The 13974-nt window shown below is 33.7% G+C and overlaps 1 protein-coding gene across 1 annotated transcript; it reads left to right on the top strand.

The window, feature by feature from the left end:
- The first annotated feature begins 11562 nt into the window (after positions 1–11562).
- On the top strand, positions 11563–12173 carry LOC101682454 (fatty acid-binding protein 5-like). Its single transcript, XM_045088153.1, has one exon. It carries the CDS (start codon positions 11563–11565, stop codon positions 11965–11967), a length of 405 nt encoding a protein of 134 aa, XP_044944088.1. The 3' UTR covers positions 11968–12173.
- Positions 12174–13974: the final 1801 nt, after the last annotated feature.

The raw sequence follows: 13974 nt of genomic DNA, 5'->3' as shown, positions 1-13974 counted from the left end.
AAAAAATTCAACACACACTAATAGGAGGTAAGAAATTCAGAACAGAGGATCCTGGGTGGTTCAGTCTGTTGAGTCGCTTCAGCTTAGGTCATGATCTCAGGATCCTGGGATCCAGTCCCAGATTGAGCTCCCTGCTCAGCATGGAGCCTGCTCAAGATTTTCTCTTTTTCCCTCTGTTCCTTGCCTCCTTTGTCCCACTTTCATTCTCTCTTTCAAATCAATCAATCAATCAATCAATCAATCTTTAAAGAAATTCAGAACAGAAACCATGGTGCAAAATATATAATCAATTAATGCATTGATTGCAAATCCTGTTATCACAGTTTAAAAACATGTTCATAAATTGGACTTTTTTGAACTACCTCTGTTGCCACCATCTCTTGTCAGGATTATTACATTAACCTTCCAATTTTTACTCCCTTATAGCACAAACATTTCCTCTCTTCAGCCCGTTCTCATTCAACAAATAGCCAGTGTTCCTGTTAAATACAGAATACTCAGGATCTCATGTGACTTCTCCTCTCCAGATCACCCAGTAACCTCTCTGCACAATCAAAATAAAATCAAACTCTTCAATATCCTACAATCTCCTACAGTCCACGTCCTTGTTATCTGACCCCTTTATTTCTATCCCCCAGCAAAAATCCTCAGCCATACAGGTGGTGGCATCGGGGGTTTTGCACAATTATTTCTTTTTCCAAACTAAATGAATCACTTCTTTACCTTATTTAGCTTTTAACTTAGATGTCGTCCTCTTCATGAGGTTTTGTTGAGTCATCACATTTAAATTTGATGCAAATTTAATTTCAAACAACCCTAACATGATACACATTCTCTGTTTTCTACCTGGCATTTATTGCCATCAAAAATTTTCTAAATTGTTTCTCTTTGTTTACTTATCATTATTTTTTTTTCTCTGCCATTAGAAGTAAGATCCAACATGACAAGAATTCTTTTTTAATTGCTATATTCCCAGCAGCTATAACAGTGCCTAGCATACAGCAGATGCTTGATAATAAGTGAATTCATATTTAATAAGTTAACTCAAGAATGATCATTGAATGAGTAAATCAAGTTTAGAATAAAGAAGTCTCCCATTATTAGAAATATTTTTGCAACATTTCAAAACGCAGTTTTTTTTTTTAAGATAATAAAAATCATCCAGAGAGAGATTGAGAAAAGCAGAGAAAAGCAGAGAGATTGAGAAAGAAGAGTGGTTAACAACCAAAGAACAAAATTCAGAGTGGCTGCTAATCTTTCAACAGCAAAATATGGTGATAAAGACCATTATGAAAAACTTTCAATGTTCTTAGGAAACATTATCAAAGTTATATAAAGGGGAAATACTAATATCATTTAAGAGGGAAAAAAGCAATAATTTAGAAAAAGTAAAATTACATATTGTGGAGGCCGAGAAAATTAAGGCCATCCCACCTGAAGTTTAGCTGATGTGGGAAACAGAGGCAGAAGAAAATCATTAAAATTCCTTATCTACTAACAAGCCCTTGAAACAGACAGAGTGGCTCTCCCCTGGGGACTCATCTGCCCTCACCTTGAGGTTTTGTTAAGGACAATCTTAGACTGACCAACCCCCTACCCACAACCAGGATCCTTTAAGTCTCTTTAGTGATTCCTTTAGGAAACTTTCTCTCTAAACTGCCAAGATAGTGTTGAGAATCATTCCCAAGTATATGGCCCACTGATATACATCTAAAAGGTCTCATGAGAAGATTTTTATTATTGGTAATAAATAACCTTTCTCTCAACAATAGCTAGCCCCTCAAGGTCCTGGAGACCTCGCTTCCAAAAATCCTTGGAGATTTACATCCTCCCTAATCCCCTTTGTCCTCACCCACCACCAAGTCCACTCCTACTCTGCCTTTAAAAACTCTGACTGTAATCTGGTTCGGGGTCCAAGTCCCTACTCCACTGTGGTGGGTATACTTGGGCCCAAGCTTAAGTTTGTCAAATAAACCCTCTTGTGATTGCATCGGTGCTAGGCTCCTTGGTGGTCTCTCGTACGTGAAAACTCGAGCATAACACATATTAACAACTTTATTTTTTTCATATTAAACAACTTTAAAAGCTGTGTATTTATTGGCATATCAAGTAAAGAAAAGAAAAAAATATTGTAGAAACAATGGTTAGTATTTAATCTCTCACACATTCATGACCCTTGCAGAGAAAGTTTTATGCTCTTGCCATTTCTGTTTAGGTTTGTTCTGGATGACCTTTAGTATGATAAAAACCCTTACTTCACCTTAAGTAGACTGGTCTGTCTTACTGTTTTTCCACTGGTGTCTTGTCTTGTCTTTTCTTTGCATTTTTTTTTTTAATAATTCATTTATTTATTTGGGAGAGAGAGAAAAAGAGAGCATGAGCAAGGGAAGAAGCAGAAGGAGGGGCAGAGGGTGAGGGACCACCAGACTCTGTGCTGAATGAATGGAGCCCAATACAAGGCTTTATTCCAGGACTGACCTGAGCCAAAATCAAGAGTCCTTGCTTAAATAGCTGAGCCATGTAGGCGCTCCTATCACTGGTGTCTTTGTAGGATGAGAGTTAATCCTGTGACTCAAGTTATCATAAGAGACCTTCACACCACAACCCCACCTCTTATAGAGCTTTCCCTAGAAAAACAAAGTTGGGCTCCAACCTTCTTTATAAAAATTTTATAAAAATTCTCAGTTTAGGTAATAATGATAAGACTTAGAGAAATTTCCTTTTCAGATATTTTAGTCAGCATCAATGTATTATGAGCTTTTTTTATTGCAAGTCATAGATCAATGCTAACATTGTAAAAGGAAGTATGTTTTAAGTGATGAAGGTTAGTAATATCCTTTTATATGCAAACAGTATAAATCTGAATAATGTTGTACTATAAATATTTTTCTTATTTAGAATGTTAACCTTTTCTCTCCAGTATTCGGAACAATTCAGTTGCTATCATTATTCTTAATGTAGGAGCTCTAACTTCCTACTTCCTTATCTTTTGAGATTTCACAGTACAAACTTCTTGAATAAATTCCTTTTGATTTGAATAAATGCACAAAATAAATTGCCTTATAAAATTTTCTCTTTAGGGCACCTGGGTGGCTCAGTGGGTTAAGCCGCTGCCTTCGGCTCAGGTCATGATCTCAGAGTCCTGGGATCGAGTCCCGCATCGGGCTCTCTGCTCAGCGGAGAGCCTGCTTCCCTCTCTCTCTCTCTCTCTGCCTGCCTCTCCGTCTACTTGTGATTTCTCTCTGTCAAATTAATAAATAAAATCTTAAAAAAAAAAAATTTTCTCTTTATATATGTGTACATATAAGCATTTTATAATAGTACATATTCTTTCTACTGAATTTTTACAATTAAGAGATTTTAAGGACCTTTGAGGCATATTTTCATCAATTAAAAATATTACATAGTAAAATCAAATGAAAAAATGTATGAAGTATTTGAGTCTCAGGATAATATATGTTTCATTACAGATACTTTCCCATTCAACTTATATCCATGGTATTTATTATTTCTTATCTTAGATTATACATTTCTAAAATATGTAATGCCATAATAATAAATCAACAAAATTGCATGTGTTCTTCAAAATAGAAAGTATTGTGGTTTTTAAAATATTAATTCTGGGTCTCACTCAGATGTTAATACATACCAACCAATAAAAGCTAGGTTCTGCTAACCCAATAATTAACTCCTTATCATTTTAACAGGCAGCATAAAGTACCTAATTCAAATAATTTTTATAACTGGGTGAGATACTACTTGGAAAACACTATTATGTTAACACCCTCCATAGGTTTTTACATTACCTAATTTTAGTAATAATAAATTTAAAAATTATTGTTTATAAAAAATTTCTGCTTCATAATGCTAAGTAAAGACGTTTCATTGCATTTTATGCTTTTTTGTGTTACTGTATTAAAAAAGAGTAAAGTGAAATCACATAGTTAAACTGTTTAAACAGTTAAACTGTTTAACACTAACAGTTATTTATGTTATAAATTTATATTGTTTAAGTGAAAATAACAACAACAAAAAAGAAAAATAGATGCTACACAAAGAAAAATTCCTGCACAATTAACTGGAAATATGCATTTTTTCCCAAATATTTTCATTACTGATATTCTTATTATCAATTAAACTACAAATGTATTTATTTTGAAAACCACAATTCCAATTAAACTTCAGCACATATACAATAATAGGATACTGCACATACACTATCAAACTAAGAGTGCCAATTTTAAATTCTACTTTATTAAACTTCTAAAACACAACATTTAAACTATTTTTAGATCCAAAGGTATTACATTAATGTAAAATATATTAGAAACATACCCTAATTTGTAGGTAATACATAGTCCTATAAAGCTAATGTATTGATATAATCGTATGAAAATTAAAATTTTAGGCTAAAATTTTAGGATATTTATAAAAATAAAACCACAGCAGATCTTATTATATGACTCAAGCTCTTTTTGAGAAAAAGCCCATAGCCTTAATCCGCAATGCTTACAAGTTGGAAAAAATCAACTCTTAAAAAAGACATTTCAAATAACTGAAGAAATAATTTAATAAAGAATAATTCATAAAAAATTATATAATAAGGGAAATAAAGCATTGACTTCCCCGAGTTTCCAGAGATACAGAGTAAATAGATGAAAAATTATAGCTGATATTAGAGCTGTAAAGGAAAGTAATAGTTTTTGTTTGTTTGTTTGTTTATTTTTATTTTTATGAGAAGTTACAATAATGTCATTGACTTGACAGGCAGTAGGGGTTCTGTGTAGAAATAATTCCTAAAAGTGCACTGAATGATCTTTTTCACTAGGAAAGGTAAAATAAAGCTCCAAAGTTCACATGTCCATGAACTAACAGGGTTAAAAGTATTGAACGCTGTATATATATATATATATATGTATATATATATGTATATATATATACATATATATATATGTATATATAATACATTTTGTGTGTGTGTGTGTGTGTGTGGGTATTCATATATATTTATGAGCCATTCAGGGACACTGAAATAAGCTCTATATCTTTTGATTTTTGAATTTTCACAATGAATTTGCCCTTTTACAGTTCCCATTTTGTCATTTATAGACTTTTAAATACTTTATTATTTTTATTAACATAAAACACGAACACAAAGCTTTAAAGCAGCATTTAATAAATACAGTCAAGTTAATAGGAAGTTCTCAATTTTTGGTACCATCCCAGACATTTCTCATTCATCCAAAACACATCCACATAATTTAAAATTTTATTAAAATTTTCCAGAAAGAGCTAAAATTAGATTGCCTAATAGTCATTATGTGTCTCCCCAAGTTTATAATATTATGGTATTTGTTCCTCAAAAATATTTTTCCTACTTTTTCATCCAAACTGGAGGGGGAGAGGGGTGGGAGGGAAAGATGGGGTGGCTGGGTAATGAACACTGCGGAGGGCATGTGCTATAGTGAGTGCTGTGAATTGTGCAAGACTGAGGAATCACAGACCTGTACCGCTGAGATAAATAAAAATACATTATATGTATATGATTAATTATATGTATGTAATGCATAATTATATAATTATACATTACAATTACATTTTTATACATTATAAATATATAAATAAATAATACATTATATGTATATATAATACATTTTGTGTGTGTGTGTGTGTGTGTGTATACACATACATATATATTTCAGGGCACCTGGGTAGCTCAGTTGGTTAAGCAACTGCCTTCGGCTCAGGTCATGATCCAAGAATTCTGGGATCAAGTCTTACATCAGGCTCCCAGCTCGACGGGGAGTCTGCTTCTCCCTCTGACCTTCTCCTCTCTCATGCTCTCTCTCATTGTCTCTCTCTCAAACAAATAAATATATATTTATTTATATATATCTCCAAAAAAAGAATGCACCAAAAGGTACCCAGAGAATTAAATTCAGTCTCTCTGAAAGACACTCCCGATGCCCCAAGAGAGTAACAGGTGTACTTGGTTAGACTACAGATATATCCCTTAAAGTCCAATGTTGTGATGAGAGAGAGGGAAAAAGTGAATAAATGGTGCAAGAGATAAAAAAAAAAATTCTTAAAACTTTTCCAATTTATGTTCAGTCTCTCATTGCTCTCCCTTGACTTCCCCCTGCTTCATATTCCATTTCTTAGATCCCCATAAACAACCCATCATAGACTTCTATAATATTCTTCTGTATCATACTCTTTTGTCCTTGTAATAATACTCTTTTATCCTTGTAAAATGATTATTTCACAAAATGTCATTATTACTTTAATTTAATCAAAAAGATTCAACTCTATTTTTCCAACAAAGATGAGAAATTCTGAGTGAGTATTCAAGCAAGAACCAAATATGATGTCAAGAGAGAAAAACATAAATACTTATACATGAGAATTCAGTGTTTCTCTTCTACTTTCTGGCTGGAGGCAGAATGTACTAAGTGAAATTTATTTAAATGTACTCAAATTGTAAATTTGAAAATTCATGATTGCGCTTTTTAATTAAAGAAAAATATAAACATATCAAAGAGATTCTCAATTTCCAAATAAGATGAAATCAGTTGTCAACTGTTAGGAAACGGGAATTACCTGTTAACGTTGAGCAGCAGGGTAACTGCTTCATGAAAAGAGGCAAACAAAACCAAATAACAGGAATATATGATTCAGGACAAGGTTCCTAAAATTTTAAAATTAAGTCAGTCGGTCAGTCAGTCAATCTGTTTGCCTCTTACTCTCTCTCAACCTTAACTTTACCAAAGTTTTAACAAGAAAATCCTTGACAGTTAAGGACATCAAACCTCAGGCCCTCAGAAGCAATTTGCTCCACATGCATTTGTGTTTACATTTTTTCTGGTGATGAATTGTCATCTCCTACATAGTAGACATTACAGGGATTTATTCCACAGAAAGTCTTATTCACATTTTCTGGCCCCCTGGAAGGATACCAAAGTACAAGAGTAATAAGAGCTCTAATGTAGAAAGGTTATTGGTACCTTAATGCATGCACCAAAAGTTGCCCCATTTTGCATAGAACTTTGGTAGGTGGTTTAATCTGAAACACAGCATGGGCCTTTTGGAAACCAATATTTTCCCACCAGGGGTCTCCCAGACTATTTATGCTATTAAAGACATGGAACGTTTCATATTTAGTGGGAACATCATGCTTATAGGGAAATTTGGTATATACATACATATATATATATATATATATATATATATATATATATATTGAAAACTGATCTCATATTCCCTTCAGTCTGGAAAGACCTATAAAAAGTGCTGGTACATGTAAGAGGATACAAAATGACTTAAACTGTTTGTAGTGGAAGAAACTACTCCCTCCAGTTCTTCTTGGTGGAAATGTTTCTCAGTCAGTGGTTGCATAAAACATTTTCAACTGTAGCTACAGAAACCAGAAGAAACGTATCTGGGCAGCATGACAGAATGGAGAGAGCGAGGATAAATACAGGATAGGAGGAAAGTGCAGAGAAGCATACATGTCTTCATAGATTCTGACTGACTTGTTCAAATTTCCCCAGAACTTTTATAAAGCAAACATTAAAAGAAAGTTTAAAGTACTACAACAATGACTAGATTGTTAAAATATATATCTATAGATACATACATAAGTATATAAATGTACATTTAGGGAGATATATAGATATAACATGCATAATTCAATAGCCTAATCCTAAACACATTAAGTTGAATTTCAGAAACCAATGAAACAAAACCCTCTGAATAAACCAATTGCTGTAATTTAATACATTGAAGTTAAGGCATTTCTATAGCTCCAAAATTTGGCACAAATTAAAAAATTTTAATTTTCTTTGTATTTTGTCTCATAATGACATTTAAAATGTTAGAATAAACACATTAGTTAACTAACTATATGTAATGCTGCTAATTTAACAACTTGGTCTGTTGTCTTTGAACAACAACTGGACTTTTCCATATATTTTACTCTATTTATTTGTTTTTTATAATATATTTTAAATTAATCTTCCTGTCATTCACTGAAGCTACTATAACATAGCCATCCATTTTGCCATGGATGGATCATTATCAAAGGCAAACCAGATTATGGCATTTTCACATAGCATGCTTCAGTGATGTCCTATTACCGTCAAGCTGAAATAGGAGCAATTTAGCATGGCATATAAATCCCTTTGTCATCGGGCTTCTGTCTCCACATCCTTATGTTTACACATGCTTTCACTTCTACTAATCCTTCTTCTCTGCTCGAAGTTTCTTAAAAGTGCAATGTAATGTATAGTGTTCTATGATCTGGATAGATTTCTTAGTTCTAGACTTCTGCCACATAGTCATCGTCCTTCTCAAAACTCAGTTCAATATGTGCGAGATGGCATTAAGATTGTAGTTTGAGTGAGGTCCATTCCCAACTACATTTTTGAAATAAAATCCTATTGCTTTATTAAATCATAATATACAACTCAAAATACACAAAACACTATGAAGCGAAGAGTTCCCCTGCCTGCCTTTTCACCTGACCACAGGTTCTCTCTTCTTGCCAATAGCTGTTTGATAAAGTTATTTGTGTGTGCACTTCTAGAGTCAATGCATACAGATACCCATACCCTGACCTTCACTCACAATTTTTGAAACACTGTGTTAGATACTCAGTATATAAGGTGAACAAAACAGTCTTAAAATAAAAACTTGTTCTTAAGAGAGTACATTTATAAAAGTGACTGAAATACAATGTTCAAGAAGAATGCTACAATTTAATAGCCTATGAACTTTGCATTTTACCTGTGGATATGCCTTGTTTAAAATATACACCATAATTATTTATCAACAGGTAAAAAATAATTTACAGCTTTTTCTTAAAAATAGGAAATGTGGACACAAAGAACCTACTTTATTTCTCTGTATATTTGTGAATGTATGTATTTAACTTATCTATTATAAATTCACTTTCTTACATGTATATGTATGTAATTCTATGAATTTTTGATAGAAGTACTGAGTCATATCACCATATGCCCAATAAAAATAGAGGTAGTTCCATCACTCCCTCAAAAAATCTCTCTTGTGCTCACCCTTTCCAGTCAAACCTTTCCCCACTTTGGACCAATGGCAACTGGTGATCTGTTTCTTCTCCCAGTAATTTTGTCTATTGTAGAATTAGATTTTAAAAATGGCATCATATAGTATGCAGGCACAGAAGGCTTCCATGAATTAGGATACATTTAAAAAGCATCATGCTGAATATTCAACAGTTTTTTCCTTCTTATTAAGTAATATTCCATTGCATGGATGCATGACAGTTTATTTTTGCATTTGCCAATGGTAGGACATTTGGGTGGCCTTCTGATTTTGCAGTTGTGAACAAAGTTTCTAAAAGCATTCATAGAGAGATGTTTGTATGAGTGTTAGGTTTTCATTTCTTTGGAGAAATGCCCTAACAATCACCTGTGCTCTGGCTATTCATCTATCCCTACTCCCTAACTCCTAGCAACCACTGCTCCTTTTGCTGTTTCAATGGTTTTGTCTTCTCAAGAATGTCATATAGTTGGAATCAGATCATCTATAGCCTTTTCAGATTTGCTTTTTTATTTAGTAATATGCACTTATGTCTCCTCCATGCCTTTGCACAGCTTGACGAATGTTTATAGCAGCAATGTCCACAATAGCCAAACTATGGAAAGAACCTAGATGTCCATCAACAGATGAATGGATCAAGAAGATGTGGTATATATACACAATGGAATACTATGCAGCCATCAAAAGAAATGGATTATTTATTTTAACACTAAATAATAGTCCACTGTCTGAAGTACTGAAGGTTAATCTATCCATTAACAAACTGAAGGGCATCTTGGATGCTTCTAAGTTCTGGCGCTGTGAATAAACCTGCAATAAATATTTGTGTGCAAGTTTTTGTCTTGATGTAATTTTTAATCCATTTGGGTAAATGGCAGGAAGTGTGATTATTGGATTGTATGGAAAAGTATTTTAAGTTTTGTTACGAAACCAACAAACTGTCTTCTACAGTGACCATGTCATTTCACATTCCCACCAGTAGTGAATGAGAGTTCGTGTTGTTTAATATTTTCAATGGCATTTGAGGTTTATCAGCATTTTGGATTTTGGCCATTTTAGTGGGTGTGCAGTGCATCTCATCGTTGTTTTAATCTGCATTTCCTCCTGATATATGATGTTGAGCATATTTTCAAATGTTATTTGTCATTTGCCTATCTGCTTTATTAATTTAAATGAACATATAAGCTAGAATGTTATATGAATGATAAGCTCTCTTCTAAGTGATTGCAAAGACAGAAGAAATCACACCCCTTTAAATAACCAAATAGAGGGGTGCCTGTGTGGCTCAGTGGGGTAAGCCTCTGCCTTCAGCTCAGGTAGTGATCCCAGGGTCCTGGGATCAAGCCCCACATTGGGCTCCCTGCTCAGCAGGGAGCCTGCTTTCTCCTCTCTCTCTGCCTGACTATCTGCCTACTTATGATCTCTCTCTTTGTCAAATAAATAAATAAAATCTTCTAAATAAATAAATAAATAAATAACCAAATAGATACAACCCATTGCATTCAGGTTCTCATGATAAACAATTACTAGTCATCAAAGTAAGACAAACTGATGGAACCATTTATTAGACACAGTTTATCTTAGATTCATCTGGTAACTGAGAGGGGTATCTATTTTGCTAATTTGCTTATCCATAGGAAAAATAAATTTTTCATATCTTTAGAACAGGTAGTAATTTTTAATAACTTGTGCTTCAAATTAGGTACTTAGTTTCCCACAAAAACTGGAAGATGGGGTATTGTTTTCATTGTTTTTGTTTTTTCAAATAATTTCAAAGAGATGGTGCTCAGATCCTGAAGAAAGACTACCAGGTCTTAAACTCAAGAGGTTTATCTAAAAAAAAAAAAAAAAAAAAAAAAAGATTTAAATATATTTTCAGGGACAAAAAGAATTCAAAAGTTTACTTAGATTAACATTACTGAGAATTTATAGTTAGTTAAATTATTGCTCCAAGAAAAAGAAAGGCAGAGAAGTCTCTTCACTTATTTTCAACAGGATAAGTTTAGACTCCTGTTTTTAATTTAGATTAGTCCTGACATCCCCTCTGGTCTTATTGCAATATGCAACTAAGATTTGCAACATTCTGATAAGATTTAAGTATTATTAAGTCATTTCATTGTCTAACAGTGGACTTCGATTGTCCCTTCTATTGGAATCACATTATTCCCTTGGGTCATTCCCTCGATGCTTTAGGTTTTTGCACAGATATCAATATCTCAGTCAGATTTTTCTTAACTCTGCTTTTTAAATTGCAAACACTCTCCCATCACTGTGTCCTTTGACCCATATTCTCTGTTATTACTCCAAAGCATTTGCCAATATGTAGGCCAAGAACAGCGCAACAGTTGTTATCCAACAAAGATTAATTTCCTGGCATACAGTTTAAATTAAATATCTTTGAAGTAATTAATGAAAGGGAAAAGTTACAAGAATGGAGGAAGAAGATTCAGCTCAGCTCGCTCGGCCGGCCCGCCCGCACCCACCATGGCCACCATTCAGCAACTGGTAGGAAGATGGCGCTTAGTGGAGAGCAAAGGCTTTGACGAATACATGAAGGAAGTAGTGGGAATGGCTCTGCGAAAAGTGGGTGCAATGGCCAAACCAGATTGTATCATCTCTTCTGATGGCAAAAACCTCACCATAAAAACTGAGAGCACTTTGAAAACAACCCAGTTTTCATGTAACCTGGGAGAGAGGTTTGAAGAAACTACAGCTGATGGCAGAAAAACTCAGACGGTCTGCAACTTCACAGACGGTGCATTGGTTCAACATCAGGAATGGGATGGGAAGGAAAGCACAATCACAAGAAAATTGGAAAATGGGAAATTAGTGGTGGAATGCGTCATGAACAATGTCACCTGTACTCGGGTTTATGAAAAAGTAGAGTAAAAATTCCATCATCATTTTGGATAGGAATTAGCTGTGAGGATGAGCAAGCTCAGTTCAATGAGCAAATCTCCATACTGCTTTTTTTTTTTTTCCATTACTGTGTTCAGTTATCTTTATCACAAACATTTTACATGCAACTATTTTGAAGTGTTGATTTAATTAGGATCATCCCTTGGGTTAGTAAATAAATGTGTTTGTGCTAAAAATGCACAAACTGTTGTAAAAATGCAGTCAAGAGGGGCGCCTGGGTGGCTCAATGGATTAAGCCTCTGCCTTTGGTTCAGGTCATGATCCCGGGGTTCTGGGATTGAGCCCCGCATCAAGGCTCACTGCTCGGAGGGGAGTCTGCTTCTCCCTGTCTGTCTGCCTGCTCTCGGCCTCCTTGTGATTTCTCTCTCTCTCTCTGTCAAATAAATAAATAAATAAAATATTTTTTTTAAAGATACAGTCAAGAGCTGGGATTTTATTAAATGCAAGAGGGTAGTAAAATATGAATGGAGCTGAGAGCTTGTTAAGATGATAGAATCAATCAGACTTAGTAGTTGGTTGGAGATGGGTCATAAAATATAGAAAGAAGTCAAATGTAAAATCCATGACTTCAGAATGAGCAAACGAACAATTAGTGACATCATTCATGCAAATATATAATACATGGAGATCATTTTGGGGATATAAAAATGATTTCTAATTCAGTTATAAGATAGACACTTTCTCTGCCATTTAGCAGATTTGGAAATTTTTTAGACTTCCTTGTCCCTCAATTTCGTCACCAATAAAAAGAACACCTATTTCAAATACACATAAATTACTAAAAAGAATGTCTAGCATATAATAACAACTAAATGTATACTAAGTATTTTGAGGCCATTATATTGTTCTCACTATTAGTATTTAATACAGCAGCAAATGGATTTATGGGCATGAGTTTATATATAATACCATGATGTTATATATACATCAGTATATGTATATTGATGTTATATCAGTGGTGTTATATATACATCAATACATAAATCCTTTGACCAGTTTATTTATAAATTAGATAATATCTATTTTCTTCTATGAGCTACCAGGTTTATAAGAAATGCTAATATGATAGTTTCATGAGGTAAAAGTCTACAGAAATTATTATGTACATAATTATAATTTTAAATTTTGAAATAATTTTGACATATAATGCATATATTCTGATTACAAGATTCAAGAGTAATAAACTTTATAATATTCTGTGTAAACTTTTTCTATCTAATTATTTGTGATCCTAAATTTTATAGGAAGGTCTAAATAAAGCAAATTTCAGTTTTTTATAGTAATGCAACTTTTTTTTTTAAAGATTTTATCTATTTATTTGACAGACAGATCACAAGTAGGCAGAGAGACAGGTAGAGAGAGAGGGGAAAGCAGGCTCCCTGCTGAGCAAAGAGCCTGATGTGAGGCTCTATCCCAGGACCTGAGACCATGACCTGAGCCGAAGGCAGAGGCTTAACCCACTGAGCCACCCAGGCGCCCCAGTAATGCAACTTTTAAAAGAAAATACTTTAGGTTGTAGATAAAAATACTAAAAATAAGTGAATATGACTCAATAATGTTTTTCTAAAAACTGCATTTTAATCTTATTTTTAGTTGTCCTATGTAATCGATTAGTGGTATGTGTCCTTTTTATGTGTGCTACTTAAAAAGTAGCAGTTATAATTAAACAAGATGGTCTTAATATCCCCTTCAGCTTGACTAAAGTTTAGACTGGTTTCCTCCCTTTTCTTAAATCATTTATTTTCAAAAACTTGCAATAACAATTCTTTCTCAGCTCCTTTGAGTTATAAAACTTTCTGCTTCATTCCAGTTTTACAACTCAGAATTGTCCTTCTCAAGAGCTGGGGAGTCATCTTTGAAATGTAATCCTCAAAAAAGAGTCTTTTTTTTTTTTTCTTGTCTTAATGGAGAATTGGAGCCTTACTTCTAAGAGCACCAATTATAAATACTAATGGCCTGATCATATTGTCAACCTCT

Source organism: Mustela putorius, unplaced genomic scaffold (genome assembly GCF_011764305.1).
Source record: "Mustela putorius furo isolate JIRA1106 unplaced genomic scaffold, ASM1176430v1.1 tig00003834_pilon_pilon_pilon, whole genome shotgun sequence".
Lineage (NCBI taxonomy): Eukaryota > Metazoa > Chordata > Mammalia > Carnivora > Mustelidae > Mustela > Mustela putorius.
Note: the sequence above shows the minus strand (reverse complement) of the source record. Positions and strands in the feature narration are given on the sequence as shown.